The following is a 23,328-nucleotide window of genomic DNA, read 5'->3' as shown; positions in this document are numbered from 1 at the left end:
TAGTAATAATTAAATTTTAAAATATTCAAATTGGGTTTATATGCTTCTGTAGCAAATGTTTATTCCAAATCTCCCTTTGTTCAGTTCCAGCTGATGCTGTGGGAAGTTACTAGTAATGGGCATGAAGCCCTACCACAGAGCTTACTGCAGGCATCCATCTCGCTACATCTTAGACCAACCTGCTGAGAGAAAAGGAGAATGGGCCTATTACATCCCGTTCAAGAACTGGGTGAGGGACGGCAGACTTACAGAACTTGCAATTACACAGTTAGGAGCAGATTAATTGCAAAAGCCATCATGTCCATTAGTTAGTCACAGTATCCTCCTGTTGAAGATCAAGAACATGACATTGAAAATCACGTTGGTGGGCTGAGGACATTCTCTAAACCTGTACTTCCATTTTGCCTACTTTGAAACTGTGCCAGTTATTAATGTTTCAGTTCCCAAACCACTCTTCTTTGTTCTGCTTTGTGCTACTGGAGACAGACCCTAGAATGTTTCTCCTTCGTCAGCAGGTGTGGTGTTAGGACTTGACACTAGAGAGCATGGGAGAGACACTGCAAGAGAAACACACTTTTCCTTCTCTTTCTGGTGCTGTTGTGGGGAGCCATCCTGAACTCACCAGTTGAGTGAAAATTCCTGGTGAGGGTACGGCAAGTTTGCAAAGTCTCTTGTCGCCAGGCAGCAACCAATATCTACCCTCTTACAATTATTATTTCTGCTTGGACACCAAACCTTGGAGTACTTTGCTGATTAGTGTCAGGAGTAGCCTGTCCCACGGCCCTGTCCCTGAGACATGATTGCACCTGGTCAGGGAAAAGGTGAGTAAACTAGATATACCCTAATGCAACTAAAGCAAGCAACATATAATTTTCCTCCTAGCTGAGTAATTAACTGATAACTCACTACTTTCTAGGCCTGGACGTCGTTGCAAATGTCAGTACTATGATAAATGTCAAAAATTTATCATTTGTCTTTGGGACTGTGAGAGCAGGCGTTATATCTCCTGGGGATCCTGTCTATCTGGGTACCTTCTCTTAGAGCTAGAAACAGCCTAATTACCCTTACTCATAAAAAAACTGACCTTTACTAAACAATGCTGTTTGCCTCTTGGCTAAAGATCACTTTCTCAGAGCTATACCTGAGGTTTTGTATATCTTGGTCTTATGCAACCTATGGAAAAAATATATTCTTAAAAAATACCTGCTTTTTCCATATAATAGCATGAGTGTCTGTAGCAAAGTTTTTTTTTTTACAACAATCATTACTACTAAGATTAGAATTGTAACTTCTACAGAATCCATGTTTTGGAAAAGTTGTAAAAATTATCTATGAGAAATCATTTACTAAACACATGCTGCTCTTTCTGCTCCTTGTACTTTTCACTGTATATAAAGCTAGAGAATCAGACAGAGCAGAGATGCTTCCCTGGTGATCAGAAAGAAACTTGAGGCTCTCTCATCCCTTTCGCTGACACTGTCCATCCTTCAGGGAACCCTGGACCTGCTGGAGCTAGACTCCAGCATGCTGTTGGGTTTTTTTTTTTCTTGCTTTTAGGGCATGACAATGGTGCTCTTGCCAAGGGGGCATGGGAGACCCAGGGGTGCACACCCTTCAATGATTTCCATCATCACCCAGCAGGACATTCCACCAGCACAGCCCCCACTCTATGGGCCATTTCCTCCCACCAGTCATGGCCTGTGTCATCTCAGCAAACTTTACCATGCAGTGGGCTACACAGGCATAGAAAGATCTTCTCTGAAGAGGTGAGTCTCAGCTGTGGAGTGGAGCCTTTTTCAAGTCTGTTTCCACTTGGGCACTTCTCTCAGCCCTAGAGGCTGTGCTCTGTGCCTGCTATTTCTGTATTATTAATAGTTCTTTTGCCCTTCTTAGAACTTGATCCCTTGTTACTAGTTGATAATTTTCCCAGTCAAAATTACTAGCATGGTTTTTGTTTTTTCTTGACTGGACCCTGACAGGTATAGAACCCTTTCAAGAACAGATCATCCTTGGTCTCTGATCCATCTGGCTTCAACTGTTAATTCTCTCCTCCGTTTTGGCACTGGTTATGGGTTGGTATGGACTTTGCTCCTGGGACTGACACAGAAAACTCATCATGAAGGTCATGTAGCAGGAGTTGGAACCACGGGCACCTGGGCTAGTTCCTTATGTAACTTCCTTATGCCTCCAGGGCCTGCTTGAGCCTGATCTCACATACACCACTCTGATGAGGGAGCCTGCTAATCACACTCTCTCTGGCTTGGCAGGTCAGATTATACTCAGTTCATGATGGGCCACTCAGGTCACATGGCAACTTGGTGGCTCATGGTTAAGTATTCAGTCCCGGCTAAGACCCAACAATAGACCAAAAGTTGATTCTCAAATGGAAAGTAATTGTCTGTGGAGGACGGTTGCTCTAAGATCCTGAGGGTCTGAACTGTGATTCGCCTATAGAGCCTGCCAAAGACTCTAAGCAGTATCTTTATCTGCCACTGACAAGTGGCAGAGCAGCATGCAAAGAGTGTAGACTTGTTGCAGAACCTTCAGTTCTTCTGGGCTCTGCTCAAAGCTGGCAACTTTTCCAGTTAGGGCCTGAGCTTTCTCTGGTCTTTCATTTTCTAGTGAATGGTCCAGAGTAGCACTCCCAAATGAGAAATATGTTGCCTCGAAACTCCAGAGACCCACTAGGCATTGTGCTTCTGGTTATAGCCAGGATTAGATGTAACAATTTATCCTTCACCTTAAAAGTGGTATCTCGAAATGCCTGTCATCCCTGCACTCCCAGAAATTTCACTGAGGTGGAAGCCCTCTGAATTTTTGTCAGATTTCTTTCTCACCTTGTGACATGCAAATGTCTTATGGGTAAGTCTAGAATTCTTGCTCAGTAGTTCCAATCAGCCTTATATCATCACTATAATGGACCATTTTGAGATCTTGTAGAAAAGAGAGGCAATCAAGGTCCTTTTGGAATGAATGATGACATATGGCTGGACAATGGATAACCCCCTGAAGTAAGACAGTGAAGGTTTGTTTTTGGTTTTGTCAGCAAGAAGCAAACTGCTTCCAATGGTCTTTACTAATAGGTAGGGAAGAAAAGCTTTTTCCAGATCAATAGCTATACACTGGTACCAGGGGATGTGTTAATTTGCTCAAATGAGGAAACCACATTTGGAATAGCAGCTGCAGTTGAAATCACCACCTGGTAAAGTTTATAATAATCTGATGATATTCTCTAAGTACTCTCTGTTTTCTTTATAGACTAACTAAGTGAGTTGACTGGGGATGTGGAGGAAATCATTGATTCTACATTCTTCAAGTCTTTGGTGCTGCTGCTAATCCCTGCAATGCTTCCAGAAATGCAAAATTGGTTTTGGGTTACTATATTCCAATGTAGACACAATTCTAATGGCTTCCACTCAGCCTTGTCCTTTGCTACCATGCCCTACAGGTCATAGAAACAATACAGAGATTCTGCCAGTTGCTGAATATTTATATCCTAACAATGCATTTTGGAATAGCAAAGATATCTACAGGATAAGCTCAGAGACTCACCCTGGGATAGACCTGAGCTAAGACTCTATTGATCATTTGATCTCCATAGGCTCCTACTCTTTTAGACAGCAATGATATTTTGTATTTCCTAGAATTTGTGTCTAGTGTCCAGTCATCCCTGAAAGTCTGAATATTTCCTTTTACTCAGTGCATATTCACCTTGTGAAAGGCTATAGATCTCTTTGCAGAAGGTAAGGAGAAAGATTAATAGTATCAATTTTTGGCCATATTGGGGGAGGGCCTTCTCCAAGGACCTGGTCTCTTCTTCATTCTAGGGCTTCTGGGTATGTGAGCTGGCTCAAGTCTAGGAACTGACTCAGGGGCCATGACTCTGTTTTGATGATTCATGTTAGACTTCTATCACTTGACCTAAAACTTCCCCACATACGCAAATCAAGGAAGAATTTAGTAGACCTACACCTATTTCTCTCTTAGGGAAACTATGATCAAGTAGCCTGTGAGTCAGGCTATTCTGATTGCTGCTTTGCCTCTGATGTTCACCATGATAACCACTGCCAAGTTGTTTCGGTGATTAAGTGTCACCAGTGGCTCTTGCCACCTGGAATCCAATGATCACCTTGACATTTAAGGATCCTTGGTCAGTGACAGCAGTTCACCTTATAGTTTTGATCTGTAGAAAAAAGTGACCTCAGAGTTCTTCTAAGATGCTGAGGCTCTCCTTACAAATGGATTTTTCATAGTCATAGTGAAAGTTGTGTCCTCTGGCCCCTTGGCTGGAGTGGGGACAGAAGTGAGCTGATAAGTCAACTTCAACATTCCAATCTCCCTAAGCCTTTAGATATATTTTTCTCTAGTATATCAAGAAAGTCCCAGCATTTCAACCTCATTTAGTGTAGGCCACCTTTGGGTCTATGTTTCAGCCAAACAGAGCCCTTCTAGGTACTCAAGTTACAGTAGTGAATGCAGAATCGTTGTTTAGAAGGCCTAAAAAATTCACCCTGATCCAACTTTACATTCCTTTCACCATTATCTCACACTTTCATATTAATTACCTCACATATTCCCCAGATTCTTATCTGTATAAATTAGAAAAATCGTGTCGTCTTTTGGAAGATAACACATCTCATAAGTCACCCCTTTTGGGAGCCTATTGGAACTTGAGTCTCGCTATGGGTCTAGAAGCAAAGAGGCATGTTTTGAGGTGAACCAGTTAAGTCTTTCAAGGCAATTACTTCAGAGAAGGCCATTACAATTTCATCAGGCAAAGCTGGATTAAGCTCCTCAGATGGGGGTGGGAAGGCTGTTTCTACAAATCAAGAAGACTCAGTGTCTCCAACTTTATCAGTATCTACGCACACGCCCCATTTCAATTTCCAAGACCCCATTCCTCCCTAGTCAATGGCCTTACTTCAATACCTTGTAAAGTTGGGAATTCAATTTGCATTGTAATTCAGCCACTAACTCACCACATGAGATTCTGGGTTAGGTTTTCATACATCTAAATTCTATGGCTACAAGAAGTTAAGATGTTTTTCAAGGCAGATGTAGAAGCCTTTAGGTCATTATGTGGTGCAAACGGTGGGAATTTGAATCCCTGAACTCATCTTTTTCTTTCCTATTGGTGTCTAGAGCAGTTAGGAACACATAGTCAATCTTATTATACTCATAAATTTGGCAAACTGTTCTAACATATCAAACATATGGCCATCCAGAAACTTCCTTTTCTAAGTATTTGATTAGGAAAGTCCAGTGGTGAGATTTTACACTTATTTTATGGAAAAATTAGTAAAGCCTTCAATTTGTCAAAAAAGAAAGAATCATCCCACCAAAGAAATAGTCCAGGGATTCTGTGTTAGGGGGACAAGAGGGGGCTAGAGGACCCAGAGAACCTGAAATCAAGTGCAGTGGACTGATCCTCCAGAGTATTTTCAAGCTCTCCTGCTCAGGAGGCCTTTCCATTTTAGTGTACCCAAACACTATTGCTAATTTATTGCTCTGAAAGGGAACTCAAAACTTCTTTAGTTATTTTTAACGTTCATTTCTGTAGTATACTACTATCATATTTAATATGTAGGTAACTTTTTTACCCCAAGTTAATGTATTTTTCTCTTCTGTATTTCTCTGAAAATTAGCATCTCCCTTACAAGTCTGAAATGGGGAGATGGATGAGGATTATTCAGCAGGAATCTAAAAAGAAATAGTTAATATTAAACTTCTGCTATTTTAAATAGGATTTTGCAATAAAACAATAGGCTTGCATGCCTGGTTTGGAGTAGGGAAAGAGGATTTTCTAAACTCTTTTAGGCTTGGGTGACTTGGATCATAGAGTTAACTCCTTAAAGGTAGAGAAGATGCTTCTTTCACTAATGAGGGAGTGGAAAAAATATGATGAAGGAAAAACTAGAAGCCTACCCTTTTAGTCTGGTGGGATTATGGGACAGAGAAAGGAGAGGGAGGGAGAGCAAGATACCAGGTTCCCATCCCTCCACCAAATACGACTTCAAGCATCTGGGATGGGGGGTGGCTTCATGAAACATGGAGAGGCATGGGGCAGTCCAAGTTCATGACATACTTGTTCCGGGGGCCAAGGGGAGGTTGCAAACCCTCAGAAGAAACTGTATACGGGTGGTTCTGGCACATGGCCGGTGACCGAGGAAGACGGTGGCAGATGACAGGAGGCTGAGTACAGCAGCTATTCTGAGCCTCATGGCCCATACTCAGTGTGCAAGAAAGTTAGGTGACTGTGTGCCCAGGAGGCGCTAAGAGTACCTACCAGAGGACTGCAGTACCCTGGGGCAAAAAAAATTGCCACTGGCTAAAGAGAGTAGTATTTCTTTTTTTTATTTTTAATTTTTTAATGCTTTATTTATTTTTGATACAGAAGAGACAGAGCATGAGAGGGGGAGGGTCAGAGAGAGAGGGAGACACAGAATCTGAAACAGGCTCCAGGCTCTGAGCTAGCTGTCAGCACAGAGCCTGACGCATGGCTCGAACCCACGAACGTGAGATCTGACCTGAGCCCAAGTCGGAGGCTCAACCGACTGAGCCACCCAGGCGCCCCGAGAGTAGTATTTCTAAACCTGGGCCAAGTCTTTGGGTGTGCAGGCTCCAGGATGGCAGCAGTAGAGATTGCAAAGACTGGATGGAGGTGGAAAAACCAACCAGAACCAAGGACCACATCTCCCTCTCACCATGAGAACCCAATGAGACCTTTCTCACACCCAGATGCACTGGAAAGAAGAAGGGGAGGGACAGAATATGATATTATTTACACAGAAGTTCATCATAGCAAAGATGGACATTATGCTAAGTGAAATAGGCTGGTCTCAGCAGGACAAATCCTACATGATTTCACTTCTATGAGGCATCAAAAATAGTAAACTCACACATACAAAGGATAAAATGGTGGTTGCCATGGACTGGTGGAGGGGGAAATGAGTTGCTAATCAATGGGTATAAAAGATCAGTCATGCAAGATGAATAAATACTAGAGATCTGCTGTCCAACATAGTGCCTACAGATAACAATACTGTGTTATGCACACTTTAAAATCTGTTAAGAGGGTAGACCTCATGTTAAATGTCTTTACCACAACAATAAAAAAAAAGAAAAAAAATGCTTACAAACAAAACAGAAAACACTGAGATTAGACGGAACTGAACTGCTTATCATTACCAAATCACAGTTGTCTCTGTCTCCCAGACTGACTGGTGGAGGCCCACGAGAAGAGCAGAGCATTGTTGGGAAAGGGTAACTACATTTTTTCTATGTATCTAAGTATAGGCTAATTCTGCTCCAGTTTGTATAGTAGCTCATTCTTGATTACATGGAGGTCTGAAAGCCCTGGAAGCAAACCAAACATTCTAAATAAAAATTATAAAAATTTAAATTGGTATTAGGGGTAATAACTAGATTTTTCATCTAAAAAAAGTAATTTTCTGGAAAACTGCTTTAATTATTTCTTCACAATGACTTCTTATGGGTTTTATTCACAAAAAATTAAAACATTTAAAACACATTGCTTTATGAATGATGTATCTCTGTTAGATTTCTCTCATTTTTCCTGGCTTGTGAACTCTTGAAGTGAGGGGAATGTTTTCTCCCATTGAGCATGACACATTCTACAGTGGTCACAATGTAAATGTTGTGACTGGAGACCCCTTTTCTTCACTGGGGACACTATAGGCATATGTTTTATAGAAAAGTATGAAGAACAAAGCAATTGTTTTGAGTATTTGATTATATGTATGTGCAACAGCATTGTGATTTTCAGTTTGTTCAAGTTTGTTTTGTTTGTTTGGTTTTTGTCTCTACATTTCAGGACCCTACACTGCCCTGTTTGTTGAGTGCATTCATGCTACAGTCTGTCTGTCTGTCTGCACTTTGCTGACTCTATCAATATTCGTCTCTGTTATTATTCATGCCACCAACTGTTATATCTCACCCTATTGTTTTTATTTCTTCCTGGCTGCCTCCTATTTCTCCTTTTCCCCTTCCTTTTCTGATACTTGTCAATTTGATGCTCCTGGCACTAGTCTTTAACAACCTCATCTATCTACATCAGGGTCTTCTTTCCCACTGGACCTTCTGTTTTCTGTACTTGGAACATTTCTTGGCTATTTTGAGTACCAGTCATGGGCAACACTAACTCACATCCAAGTCTGGGGCTGTTCCTAAACCCTGAGGCTGTTAGACTTCCCACTCAGGGAAAACATAGGTATTATAATTCAAATAAAACAAAAACAGAAATAAAAAGTCAAGATGATGGAACCAAAACATCTGTTAGATGAAGCTGTCAAGGAGAATTTTAAAAATCAAGAGAGTATGGATGCTAAATGGTACATAGATCCTGAGTAATTTACTTCTATTTAATTTATGCTTGAGATGCAAATGAAGTAAATGGATTACTAGAATTATATTATTTGATTTTTAATTTTTATGTTTTGGGGGGTAGGAGAAAGGGGTAGAAGGAGAGAGAAAGAATCTCAGGCTGGCTCCATGCTCAGTGTGGATCATGGGGTTGACCTTGGGATCATGACAGGAGCTGAAATCAAGAGCCAGAAACACTGGCTGAGACATCCAGGCACCTCAGAATTGTGTTATTTTAAATAAGGGTGGAAACAAGCTTTTAAGTACTTTCTTGATAAACTAAAAAAGATGAGTATAAATATGATTGGGTCATAGAATGGGCTGTGCCTTTTGGAGGACCCACAGATGAGTAAAACACCTGTGGGAATTCCTAGAACAATGAGCTCCTTGAATTGGGGAAAGAGTTGCTATGTAAATGTCAGGTTATTTTTATATCCTTGTTACTTTAGGTCAAATATTAGCCAAAGAGAACAAAGTTTTAGAACACATATGTTTTCCAGCTTTTAATGGACTATACCCATTCATCTCAAAGAAGTTTACTAGAGGGGTCTCACAGAGAAGGTAGAAAAACAAGGCTACAGATTTTTACCAAAGTACTAGTATCTTAACTAGGCTTTATTTCTTATAAGTTGGTTTCAAAAGCTTTTGAATCCTAATCCATAAACAATTTTCTGTTCATTTGGTAGACCTGAGGCATTGAACAGATTCAGAAAGAATATAAAATATCTTAAAGATAGGGAACATATTCTTCAAAGTTCAGTTCTCAGTTTTTTTAAGTTGCTCAATAAAAATTCATGGATTTGATTCCATTGGAAAGGAATGTCAGCCCATTGTGGAGAACTGGGCCAAACCAACAACCAGAGAAGTAGACTGTCATTTCATTATCTTCTTACTTGAAATTAATATTGGAAAGAATCTCTCTCAAACAGACTGGAATTGTCTAATTCAAATATTAATTTTAAATGATCATTTCTATGTAAGAGGAGCATTATATCTTCATGAAGATCTTATGCTCAGTTTCCATTGGATTTTATCTTAGACTCTCGATGGTAAACCTTATGAAAGGGATATTCTTGAGAAACTTTCTCAGTGTTCACAAATTGCTCTGTTAAAACTTAGACTGCCATTTAGAACCACCTACTGTATATGCCACCAGCTACCACGAGGCAGCAGAAGTTTTGCTTTACTCCCTCTAGCTGTCCAGGGTCAAGTGTATATTGTGAACATCAAACAAGTAAATTATGCTACTGTTATATCATAGGAAAGCCTAAAAAATGCGGTGGCCATCTTGGACCCAGGGGATAAAACATATGGAAAGAGAAACCTAGGTCACCAAATGATTTACTTGCTTTTATGTCTCAAAGCAACACCTTCTGCAATATCAGAATTATTTTTTTATTTTAGAGAAAGAGAGAGCACACACATGGGTGGGAGAGAGGGGGGAAGAGGGAGAGAGATAGAGAATCCTAAGCAGGCACACTGAGTGTGGAGCCTGATGCAGGGATTGATCCCATGACACTGAGATCATGACTTGAGCCAAGATCAAGGGTCAAACCTCCATCTGACTGAGTGACCCAGATGCCTCCTGCAATGTCAATTTTAAGAAGGAGTTATCACTCAGGTAAATTGGTTGAAGGTAGTCGGAAAATCAACTCTGTCCCTCAATGTGCACTCCTCAAGTGGATATTATAATATATCATACACTTCATCATGACAGATTACTTCACTTCATAATTTCTCTTTTCTTGAAGTGCCATTATAAAATTAAAACTTTCTGTGCATCCGAAGCCCACCATAAGGAGGTTTACACCAAAAGAGGCTCAGACCTATAGTATCACTGATTTCACAGTACTTGATAAAAGCAGGTACATTCCAAGAGGTGACTCAAGATCTGTATTTAAAATAGAACTTTCACTCATTTGTCACCTCAAGTAGCAGGTGGAATGGAATTATTGTATAGCTGCTTTAAAGAATGAGTTCCTCAGGGTGCCTGGGTGGCTCAGTCAGTTAACTGTCTGGCTTCGGCTCAGGTCATGATCTCACAGTTCATGGGCTCGAGCCCCGCGTCAGGCTCTGTGCTGACAGCTAGCTCAGAGTCTGGAGCCTGCTTCAGATTCTGTGCCTCCCTCTCTCTCTGACCCTCCCCTGCTCACACTGTCTCTCTTGGTCTCTCAAAAATAAGTTAAAAACATTAAAAAAAAAACGAATGGATTCCTCATTAACAGGATTGCTTCCTATTCTATCAGAGACCATTCATCTCTTCAATAATTACTCTATTTGTGGCACTGCCTCCTCCCCATGAACCTCCATGTTGACAGATCCAAAGTAAGGGCTATAATGATGGAATTCAGGCTATAGTTTGGTCAATCAATTGAACAGACTTTCAACATCAGTCAGCGTTCACAGGGTTAAGCTGTGGTAACAAACAACCCTAAATTCTCAGCAGCTCACGAAAACAAGGTTTCATATTTTCTTCATATTATGTGTTGGCTGTGGAACTGCTGTGATTTTGCTGAGCTCTGTGTGGCTCTGCTCTACATGTCTTTTTTATTCTGAAATCTAGGCCAGAGGAGAAATGCTAATGTAGGACATGCTGTTCTTGAAGCAGAGAGAAAACAACCCATGAACCACCTGAGCATTCTTAAACCTCTGCTTGAATGTGTCTAAACCTGAAGTCAGTGCAGGAGGGGGGTCCCCTCCTCCTCAGGAAGGCCCAAGTCATGTGCCTATGGGTAAGGATGTGTAGATAATAGTCTAGCAAAGAAATCTGAATGTAAGTGGGAACAATCTCACATTCTAAAATAGTCCATATTCTTGTTCTCTTCCTTCATCAAGCAAAATACTCATTCACCACTTTACCAAGGAAAACACAGTCAATTTCTATTGAGCCACTCTATCAAATAAAGCATTTCTTGATCTAGACTTTGAACTAAGACAAGTTACTGTACCCTCCCATCTCATATACAACAAGAAACAATAGTTTCCCATTGATTCATTGAAGAAAATAGTGCAGAAACCTATGACTTTTACACGCACTATCAAAATTAAAGCAAACATTCTCTTCAGTCATATAGAAGGCGTTGAGATCCAACAAGGCTTACATTCCCTATGCTAACATTCAAGCCACTGTCTGAGATACAGTAAATACTGGCCTCCTGGCTGTTGTTTTGTGTGTTCTGGTGCCAGGCCAAATGGCCCAGAAGCTTGAGTTGCACTAATTTCGACTGGAAACTAGGAATGGATTTCAAGAAAAAAGTAAAAATCTTATTCTAACTTTCTTATATCAGCTGCCTGCTATCAATATTTTCTTGTCCTTTATAGACACACGTACTCCCTTCAGAATCAAAGAGAATAAAAATTTCTTAAGTTAAACACAGCTTTATGAAACAACAGGGGATAATTACAAGAGAAATAAAATGCAAAGCAACCATGATGCATTTCTGCAATATTTGGACTTGGGAGAAGATTTACTCTTTCAATGTATAGAGAAGTAATGGGATGTAATGCATATATACAAAATGAGTCAAATTTCAGGAAAACTGAATCAATTTTAAACTGATATTATCCTTTTTTGTTTTATATAAAGGGAGAAAGTTGTAAACATTAATGTGGAGAAAGCTATAGTACGTAATTTGTGTTACTCATGCTATTTCTTCTCTGACTAGTAGTAATTGTCTACTCTCCAAACAGACATTGCATTGAGCATCAAGGAAGATTATGGTGTGTTGTACTCTGGTGATCATTTTGGAATGGGAGGCATTTGTCATACAAAATTGACCTTCTTTGGATTACTCATCCACAAAAATTACTACACAGTTGAGTTTTATACTTATTATGTTTGATTCCATTAGTCTTTAGCATTATAAAGTTCATTTAAAACTTGGTCTCCCAAAATATTTTGACCAGGTTTCCAATGATATATGGTCATTAATAGCTACTTCTTAAAAACCAGAGCTATTCATTCCCAGCAAGGACAAACAGTGAGAAATTGAGCCAGCCCCATGATTCAGAAAGCAAACTGCTTTCTAACTTCTGATTCAGGGCATGACCCTAGCTTCATTTTGCTTTTTTAAAAATTTCTAATGTTTTTATTTATTTGGGGGAGAAGAAGAAAGAGAGAGAGAGAGAGAGAGAGAGAGCGCGCACAAGCAAGGGAGGGGCAGAGAGAAGAGGGAGACACAGAATCTGAAGCAGGCTCCAGGCTCTGAGCTGTCAGCACAGAGCCTGATGCCAAGCTTGAACTCGTGAACCATGAGATCATGACCTGAACCAAAGTTGGAGGCTTAACCAACTGAACCATGCAGGCACCACTCATTTTACTTTTTGAAGAACATTCCATGACTATTCCCCCCAGAACTTAAGAACTCTATACTTTTATATTAGTACAAAATATATTGAAAATCAAGGGGATGGGAATTAGTCACACTGCTGTTCCCTTTCATTTGTGTGTCTTCTTTCTCTAGATAATTTTAAATTTACCAAATGTTTGACTAGATGTTAAGAAGTTTGTTTGGTTATATACATTCTAGCAAAATAGCTTAGCACATTCAAAACCAAAGTGAAAATTTACATACACACACACACACACACACACACACACACACACACACACATCCCTTAGTCATAGAACTGGAGTGTCCTGAGATACCATCTCCTCCAAAACCTCTCATTGTCTAGGTTAAGAAATGTAAATAGAGAAAGGTGAAGAGACTTTCTCAAACCAAACATACCTGTGGTAGAACCAGGTTTCAGAAACAGTCTTGAACACCCAGTTTTTTCTTCATTCTTTTATATATCAGCAATATTTGCCACTATTTGTACATGTTATAAAGTATCTATAAAATATCTCCCAACTAGAAGATATTTGCAAATGACATATTGGATAAAGGGTTAATATATAAAATATATAAAGAACTTACCAAATTCAACACCCAAAAAACAAATAATCCAGTGAAGAACTGGGCAGAAGACATGAACAGACACTTTTCCAAAGAGGACATCCAGATGGCCAACAGACACATGAAAAGATGCTCAACGTCACTCATCCTCAGGGACATACAAATCAAAACCACTCTGAGATAGCACTTCACACTGGTCAGAGTAGCTAAAATTAACAACTCAGGAAACAACGGAAGTTGGCGAGGATGTGGAGAAATAGGAATCCTCTTTCACTGTTGGTGGGAATGCAAATTGGTGCAGTCTCTATGGAAAACAGCATGGAGGTTCCTCAAAAAATTAAAAACAGCACTACCCTATGGCCCAGCAATTGCACTACTAGGAATTTATCCAAAGGATACAGAAGTGCTGATTCATAGGGGCACATGTATACCAATTTATAGCAGTGTTTTCAACAGTAGTCAAATTATGGAAAGAGCCCAAATGTCCATCAACTGAGGAATGAATAAAGAAGATGTGGTTTAGATATACGATGGAATACTACTTGGCCGTGAGAAATAATGAAATCTTGCCATTTGCAATAATGTGGTTGAAACTAGTGGGTAAGTGAAATAAGTCAGTCAGAGAAGGACAGATATTATATATTTTCATTCATATGTGAAAGTTGAGAAACTTAGTAGAAGACCATGGTGGAAAGGAAGGGGAAAAATAGTTTCAAACAGAACCTATTGACAATAAATTACATTTAAATAAATAAATAAATAAAATAAAAATAGTTTCAAACAGAAACTTTACAATAAATTTTATTAAAATATAAATAAATACATAGATAAATAAATAACTCCCAACTACTTATGCATGTTTTTAATGGGTCTTTAAAAGTTTTTTTTAAATGTTTATTTATTTTTGAGAAGCAGAGAGAGACAGAGCACAAGCAAGGGAAAGGCAGAGAGAGAGGGAGACACAGAATCAGAAGCAGGCTCCAGGCTCTGAGCTGTCCGCACAGAGTCCGATGCCTGACTTGAACCCATGGATCGTGAGATCGTGACCAGAGTCGAAGTCAGACACTCAACCGACCGAGCCACCCAGGCACCCCTTAATGAGTCTTTAAAAAGATTTTCATATGTTCTTAAATTTACGTTTTGAAAATGTTTTTAAACTTCAAGATATACAAATATAATTAAAGCAAATAGGTCCACGGAGCACAAGGGGAGGTGTGTTTTGCTTTAGACTCTTCATGGTCTCTGGGTCTCTAATCACTGAGGAGGGTGCACAGCTCTGTGTGGTGACTCTCCCTGGGTAGGTCAGATACTGTTAGAATTGAGCAAATAGACAATTCTGTCTCTTTGCTGGAGGATGTAAAAAGGGACAGTGCCTCTGTGTACTTGAATACCAGCCTTTCCAGCTTTTCAGCAAGTGGTTCCAGCAGAGTCAATCTGCTGACTTTTTTATCCAAGTGGTTATGAAACCAATTTTGTACCTGAGTATTCTTGAACAATCCTTCTTATAGTTTTTTCACGCATCAGAAAGTAATTCCCGTACAAGGCACCCTTTCATTCTGGTTTAATACTGACTTATTTGCATGGCCCAAGAACTGCAGTAATAAATCCAAGTTTCTCATTTGCTCTATGTACAGAGTATTGTAAGAAGTGGAGGGAAAAATTCCTAAGCTACGTTAGTTACCATTTGTGTTCATAGTTACTCTTCTTTAAGATATAAGAAAAGGAGAAATATCTTTCATGATCTTTAATATATATACTATTTGGCAAATTTAGATAACTTTTGTAATATTCCAAGTTACAAAAAAGTTTTATGTATGCACATATTTCTTTCACATAGAGCACCTTTATGGTTACTGAATGCATATAATGACTATGAAATACATGGATATGAAACCCTACAGTCATGGGGCACCTGGGGGCCTCAGTCAGTTAACCTGACTTCAGGTCAGGGCCTGATCTCATGGTTCGAGCCCTGCATTGGGCTCTCTACTGTCAGCACAGAGTGTGCTTCAGACATTCCATCCTCTCTCCTCTATTTACAGGCTCTCTTTCTCTCTCAGAAATAAATAAACATTAAAAAAATCCTAAAGTCAGTCAAATATCCAAATTGTTTGTTCAAACTATCTTATTTCTCAGAAACGTCTGAAAGTTTAACATCAGGGTCTACTTTTATGTGAATGTCTTGTATAGATCCTGACATGCTTTTTTTTTTTTTTAATGCAGCAAGTAGCAAGTATAGCCAAATATTTACTTTTTATGGTGATACCTTTATAGCTCTAACAAACTGGGCCATGTCCCAAAACCTTAGGTCTCTCCTTCCTTATGATGAAAAATCAACACTTACCTTAGAACAGTGGAGCGTTAGATTTAGTGTGGTTCTGTCATAATCTGTGACTTTCCCAGGAACTGTCAGGATGTAGATGGAAGACCAATTAGTATTCAACATTTAAGAATTTTTGCAGCAAGTTGCCATCCAACTCCTGAATTTTTCTTTGTCTCCAAATGTATTTTAGACAATGATTGGTAATACAAATGTGAGTTGGGCAAATATTTATTGAACTCTGAGAAAAGCACACTGCTTGAAATTGGGGATGCAAAAATGAATAAAAAAATTCCTTGCCGTGAAGGAGACTTTGATTTAGTAGATAATTCAGAGAAGTATGTAACTGCATCATGAGTCAATGCAATCACAGACTTAAGCAAATTCCTAAGGTAAGCACAGAGGTGGGGGGGGAGTTCATTCTGATTTGGGGCATTAGGAAAGTCTTCCCACAGAGGGAGTGGGGCATTTTGTGCTGCCCCTGGAATAGGGTAAACATTGGAATAGCTTGGGTTTCCTGGGTCCGTCCTGGTTTATGTTGTCATTCAGTCACAATTGTAATACTGCACTTCCACACTCAGAGGCTTCCTTTGGACGATACATTATATAATCGCAGTAGTACTGAAACACACATAACATGTTGACAGGGAAAAGAAGGGAAAAAACTTCAGCTGGACCAAGCAGCAAGTCAGAAGGCCTTGGTATGTTTGGGGAAAAACTATGCGTCTTTGTTTTATGTACTCAAAAGAGGGCATCTTCTCCCTTTCCTATTCCTGTTTGAACTGAAATGGGAGTATTTTCTAGAAGAGTATGTCCTGAACCTTTCCATTTGCATATTTGACATCTTTTTCTTTCCAGAAATGTTACTATTATGCAACACAGACCCCTTTCTATATTTATCCCTCATTTTCCATTTTCATTTGATCAGTGTTATTTCTGACAAAGTACTATTTTCACATCACAGAGAAAGAGACGGAACTAAAAAACCAGTTCATACATTTCATCATCTGCCTTCTAACCAGTTAATATTGAATTAGAATGTGCTTAAACTCTGTGTACTTTCTAAGAAGCATATATTTAAAGAGAAAATAACCAAACTTAGATATTATTTATGTTTTTATAACTATTCAGGGCAAAAAAAGGATAGAATATGCTGAAATAATAAAGCAAATCTTAGCCAACTTGTAGTTTTAGAACAATAGATTTACATTATTACTTACTGTGTGAGAAAGGCCATTTCCCATGGAAATATTTCCCTTTGGTATCTTTTAGCAGAAAGTTCTAAATTTAGAACAAAGAAACGATTACTAGCACTATGCATATATATGGAAAAATAATACAGCCATTAACTAAGCAATTCCAACACGGATAAGATTCTACCTTCCTTATCACATGAGAAGGAACAGTAGACTTGACTTTCATGACTTGTCAATTGCCAGGTGCTTTTGTCTTAGCCTTTTAAGGTCAAAGAGCTCAAACCACTGATTCTATGTCTAACCACCAGGAGTATGTAGAATACAGGACACACATGGTCTAAAGAGATGGAGAAGGTATTTGTGATGACTTGGTTACTGGAAAGGTGCATCCCGCTCCCTCTTCTGCCCTCTTGCCTCATCTGCTTCTCTGCTTCAGAGAGCTGCCACTCTCACACGGGAAGTTAAGTCTATACCATAGCTCCATTCCCAGACTGGTTTAATATCAAGATTTTCCCCATAGCATGAATGTGGTATTCTTTTCCACAGCTTTTCTCATGGGCAGGTGATAGGAGGTCTACAGATTTTCAGAGAGGGCTTTTAAAATTTTTGAAATGATCCAAAATGTCAATAAACTTAGAAGAAACACTTATATTTGATATAGTCATCTATAACTCTGATTTTCTGACCTCATAGAACATAACACCAAACCCATTTGAAGACCCTAGTTTGAGAAAATAACCAATAAAATGTTTTTCTCTCCTCTTTAGGCCCTCACCTTCTCTTCCTTTGACTCTTCTACTTAATGTTGCTGCCTGCAGTTTCTTCCCATTTCAGTCCATTCCTGGGCTGCTCTCCAAACGATCCTTCTACGTGACTTGATTATGACCCAGTTTAATGCTTTTTGATAGATCCCAGTACTACAGGATAAGGCTGTAGTTAATCTGAAACATGGTGTGCAAGGCTGGGCACAATGACCTCTCCAGGTTTATGCCTTCTCCTGTTTATACTTGATGCCTTTGCAGAATTTCAGCCTTATGAACTTGCATTATTAAGCCTCCCCTGACTCCATGACTCAGCAGGCTGTCCTCAGTATTACTCCAGCAGTGACTGGCTACTGGATACAACATATTGGAGCTCTTGTTCATCTAAAGATCATCATCGTTGCTTAGCAAGTTGCCTGTGTGTGTTCAGATAATTAAAAAAGGTAACTGAGTTACTTCCCATTTAGGTATTTAGGCAGAGCTTTCTTAAATCAAAATCACTAGTCCCAACAGATTTTATTGTCCACTGTTTGAGGCCACATCTGGCTGATCACATATTTCTGTAGATAAGCATATGAGGCTATATGTGGATTCAAGTTGGCTCAGTAAAATAAATTTGATTTTTTTTTGATAGACAAACACACAGATCACCATGAGTCACTTTCATATAAATATGTTTTATTGCAGAGAAGTTATAATTATTTACATGCTGTAACACATCACAACATAAATTTACCAAATATTTCATGGTGGGATGCTGTAGGATTCAGATAATAGTTTCGGAAGAACCACAGATTAAGTGAAGAGACTTACAGCTTTAATTGACTCTACAACTCTGGGTTGCTAAATGCTAGACGTCAAAAGGCAGTGTTTTTCAGTCCTACCTGTCACCACTTGCATGCAGAAACCTAGGAAGCAAATACAAGAGAACTGTCGAGTTTCAAATCCAAGTTGCCACCAGAGTTTACAATGGGCTGAGTTATATAATTCATGTCATAAAGCATTTAATTCTTGCATAAAATATACAGTTCTATTAAGATTGGTATAAATCTACTTATTTATAAACCCTGGCTTAAAAACAAGGACAGGATGCAGCCTGCACATGCATTGAGAAGGACAACCTAGCCAATGTTTGTGACCTTAACAGTGTTTATTCACTTTCTTACTGTTATTGATCTAGGAAAATAACCTTAAGATTTATAGATTTAAATTTCTCTTGGTGATAAGCAATGGCAATGAAACTCTAGGAAAGACCCTAGGCACTCTCACTGATTTATGCTGGTGGAGAAAAATCTATGGACTGTAGACTGTCACTAAGGTATAATTTGGCAAGTCTTCTTTAAGCCACATTTCTAGCAGGATCATCCTGAAGTGCAATAAAAAGTCACTGATGCTTGACTGCTTATGTCTCAAAAAGTGGATAAAGTGCTCACAGACCTTGAACATAAATGAAACAAGCAGGTGGACCTGGCAATTCCTATCCAAGTTCACAAATATACCTTAAAGTTGTATTCCAAGGTTACCGAATACATAGGCTTTGACTGAAAAGGAAGAAAAGAAGGAAATAAGTGAAGGAAATGCAGAAAAATAGAATCTCTATATCTCTTCAAACCTACCCCACCAACCTGAGTAATGCACGAAGTGAGCAAACGGGTGAGGAAGATTTATGCACAGCTTTGCAAAATGGTGATGTGCTCACTGACTCCTGAATAAAATCATTGTGAAAATTTTGACGATGAATAAGGAGAAGTCCTAGTTTCTGCCTTCCACTGAGAATGATATTAACTCCGAACAGCCCCGTATCTACCTTCTGGTTCTCTTTTCTCATCTTTCATCCTCCTAGCATTTTCTCCTTGCTGTTCATGAAATGAAAAGTTCCTCAGGCTGAAAATGTCCTGGCCAAATAAGCCATTGATACTCCAGCATTTAGCATCGAGAGAAAGGGAAGTCTACATTCTATTCCTAAGTGATTCGTCTTTAGCTCAGGAGACTGAGCTTCAGATCCGAATCTCTTCTCATGATCACATCAGGAGGGCTAAGTCAGCAGCTCAGGATCTACATGCCAAGCATTCACTGTGGAAGGCAGGAAGTTTTACAAATTTTGCTCTGGGAGCTGTTTTGCTTTGCATGTAAACCTGGCATTTTAAATTTTGAGCGAGGTGACTCACAAGGGCAATTTGTAGGACTTGTAAGTTTTCCAGTACTTGGGAGAATGAAGAGCCTGTAACCACCTTACAGGCTTTGAATAAATCAGGATATAAACCTGTTTGGGATTTAAGCCCAGCAAGCGCTACCCCTAGCTGAAGCAATGAGTAAGAGTTTATGAGAATACGTAGTTGGAGGTAATTTAAAATATATATTCAGTATGCATAATAAAAATATATCCATACAATGATCTTGATGCTATCATAATTTTTCTCTTTAAAAAAATACTCCCTTGAAAGTGCTATCAGTAGCTCCCTTTCTGACTGTGTTTTGAAAGGCAAACTCCCTGGCTCTTCAGGGAAGAGAATTACTGTTGTAATTCTCATGTCATTCCTAGAGTCTTCCCTTTCAGTGGTGATAGTAATGCGCAGTATATTTTTCTCACTCTTAGCTTCTTCCTTACGAAATGCTGCTAAGTATGATATACTGAAAAGAGTTAAAGGGGACAGTAGATTGGAATGAGGGCGTTATCTGTCTCTGACTTTGAACAAACAATAGGTAAGTTGTCCTTTATTGAGACACATGACTAAAGTAGGACCTCTGGATCTCTAAGTCCTAACGAGAAGTGCAAAACAAGTAACTCAACTCGTATAAAAAACCCTGATTAAGACAGTATAACAAACCATGAGGAGAAACAATAGGATCGAATCCAAATCCACAATATATATAAACCACAGCCAGAACGAAAAGAGTTTATCATAACAGTTATGGCTTCCCAAGCCAGAGAAAGCTCACTGTACTCCAAGAATCAACTAAAGTTGATAGATAGCAGGGATTCTGTAACTCGCGAGAACAACTGAGTAGCTGCAGATTGCATAAATGTGTTGTGTCACACAATATCAAAGTTATTTGCAAAAGTTATACAATCTGGAATGCTTGAATATGAGACACAACAATGTGCTGAAACATACATTTATAAGAAAATGAGAGCAATCATTAATATAAAAGGTATTTTTTGGGGGATGCATTAAGTTAGCAGTGCTATCAGGTTAAATAGGCAGAGTGAGTTTAGTTAGCTACTTAGAATTTCGGTCGTTTATGTCTATACTTTCTTTTTCTTTGCACAATTTCATACTTCTTCTGTGTCTTCTGGTTTGCCTTGCTTAGGATCTTCAAAGAGCCATGGGTAAATACTGATCAGAAGCAGACGGTGAGGGCAACTCCCCCTACACACCGAAATGTAAGGGTTCTCTCATGTCCTCAGGGGAAAGACTCCTCATGGCCAGTCTAATTCCTCCATCGTGAAGCAGCTTCACCCTCCAGGTCTTCTTCCGCCCTTGTCTTTCCCATTTCCCTTGACTGACAAATATTCTTTGGGGATTTCTATCTTCTGTGGAATTCAGGGTTTCTCCTTTCTCCTTTTCTTTCTGGGGATGCTACACCCTAAAAATCCCAGACCTCTTATTTCCGAGGCCCTGCTATCTTATTTGCCCTTGAAATGGAAGAGGCAGCAGGTAAAGCATTTCTTTCATTATTTGGTCGATCTGGGGTCTCAAACTCCCAAGGACACACCTCAGCTCGCGTTGTCAAAGGTTGCTGAAAGTTATTACTTGAGTTATAGGAGCCAGGCACATTTTCCTCAGGGAAAGATGTCTTTTGTTCCTGGTTTCTCATTTGGTTGAGATTTTCATTCTCTACTTTTGATGCTACGGCTTTGGGGGGCAGTTCTTCAAATTGCCCAGCACACACATTTGTCACATACCGCTGACCACCATTCTCATCTTTAGCTCTCCCTGGGGGAACCTGAGTCTTGGAAATCAAATGCTTCTCATCTTCCAAAATGGGCTGACCTTGGCTCTCCCAAGGGCATACTTCAGCCTTGTCTATGCTCTTCTGATTGGTTTGCTGACATAGTTCAGCTGCCTGAGGCTTCTGATGAGATTTCTCCTTTAAGGAAAAAGTTGGGTTTTTCTCCATTTCAGAAGCTGCAATAGATACGTGTTTTTGAACTTTTGATTCTGAAGGCACGGGACCAGGGGCCAGGTCGTAAATCTCCCAAGGACACACTTCCCCTATGTCAAAGTTGTTCTTCATCTGGGTGGTGCCTGGGCTCATCTCAGAATTGGCAGTGGGCGGGTTGACCCTTTGTTGCTTCATAATCCCAGATTTCTGGGGTTTTCTTGGCTCCTCCATATGATTGGAGTTTTGGGGGGCAGAATCTTTAGTCTCTGCATTATCTGAATTTGAGTATTTTCTGTTTGTTTCTTTATCTTTTGGCAGAGGTTTCTGAGATTTAGCACGTTCTTCCATGCCTGATGTTTGGGTTTTTCCTGCTAATCCAAGAGTCTTCTCCTTGGCACTTGCTATGACACTGAGAGACTTTTGCAACATGGATGTTCGTGGATGTCCCTGCTTCTTCTCTGAGCTGAGATTGTGAGCGCTTGCTGACTTACACACCAAAGGCACTGACTCTGTGGACTCGGCCTCACTGTTTTCTTTCAGTTTTTGTGTTAGTTTTTTACTTGACAGAGACTCCAATGTGGAATGCTCTGTAGCCTCCTCTTCTTGGCTTTCCCCTGGTAAGCTGTTGGACTCGTCCGTGTGCTCCCTCACATGATCATAAGTGCTGTGGGATTTCTTCAGTGAGAAGACTCGGTTTTTCAGGGACTCCTCCTTGGGTTTCCCGGTGTTACCTGAAGACTCTTGTGGGTTCTTCCTGACCAGGGCAGTGCTTTTGGCTGTGCTGTGGTCTGTGACTTCCTTGTCTTCTTTGGAACACTGCCTGCTGACCGTCTCTGGGATCTCGGTGATACGCCTCATGATTGAACGGCCTAAGCCCTTCTTGGAGCACCGCTTTTTCTGGAGGTGGGGGTTATTTGTAATCATCTTCTTCCTTTTATATATTTCCAACTGGGCATAAAGTTTCTTCAGCTCATCCTGCCAGAACAAAAGCAAATTCACAGAGATGTGGAACTCAGTGGTTCGGACAGATAATATTACTAAATATGGTTTGAAGTTTATTAATTTGTGTTCTGTTTCACATAGAGTTTGGACTTTAAGACAAGAACACATGCATGCTATCCTGGTTTCTGGAGCAAGCCCTTTGGACTTACGAGTTATGTGTGCCAGATTCGACCGGGACCATAATAAAGACAAAGCATATCATCTACTGACAAACCATACCCCTAAACAATACTGGAAGCACCATGTAGCCATTGATAAAATTACCCATAATGGTGGATCAGGTTCAGGGGGCAAGAGACCATCAGTTTCTAAAAGCATCAGTTTCTTACTCCAAGGGCTGATATATTATCATAGATTATTCTCAGTAATCCATGCTTCCTGCTCACCAATCTATCCTACCTTTGCATCAGCAAAATGTCATAAGCTAACTGTACTAGGGAAGCTGCATAAGGAGTTCATCATTATGGCTGCTATCAAGTCACCTGAGACTATCAAGATTGGCCGGTATGATTTCTAACATGATACATGTTTTACAAATGGGTTTAACTCTGCATTCAATGCCTTTGGTTCTGACACAAACACATATTCCCCTTCTCTTTTTCGCTCTGATGCACACATGCACACAGATGAGCATATATAGATACACCAGCTCACATGTGCTT

The 23,328-nt window shown here is 39.8% G+C and overlaps 1 protein-coding gene across 1 annotated transcript in view; it reads right to left on the bottom strand.

Moving 5' to 3' along the window:
- Positions 1 to 18,214: 18,214 nt before the first annotated feature.
- GPR158 (G protein-coupled receptor 158) overlaps positions 18,215 to 23,328 on the bottom strand; it is a 410,420-nt gene continuing 405,306 nt past the window's right edge. Inside the window, exon 11 of the mRNA XM_029955110.1 lies at positions 18,215 to 22,639. Coding sequence (XP_029810970.1) covers positions 21,164 to 22,639 — 1,476 coding nt within the window. The 3' untranslated portion in view covers positions 18,215 to 21,163. The remainder of the gene's footprint in view (positions 22,640 to 23,328) is intronic.

The sequence above is a fragment of the Suricata suricatta genome, chromosome 10, assembly GCF_006229205.1.
Source record: "Suricata suricatta isolate VVHF042 chromosome 10, meerkat_22Aug2017_6uvM2_HiC, whole genome shotgun sequence".
Taxonomy (NCBI): domain Eukaryota; kingdom Metazoa; phylum Chordata; class Mammalia; order Carnivora; family Herpestidae; genus Suricata; species Suricata suricatta.
This window is presented reverse-complemented; position numbering and strand designations above follow the sequence as displayed.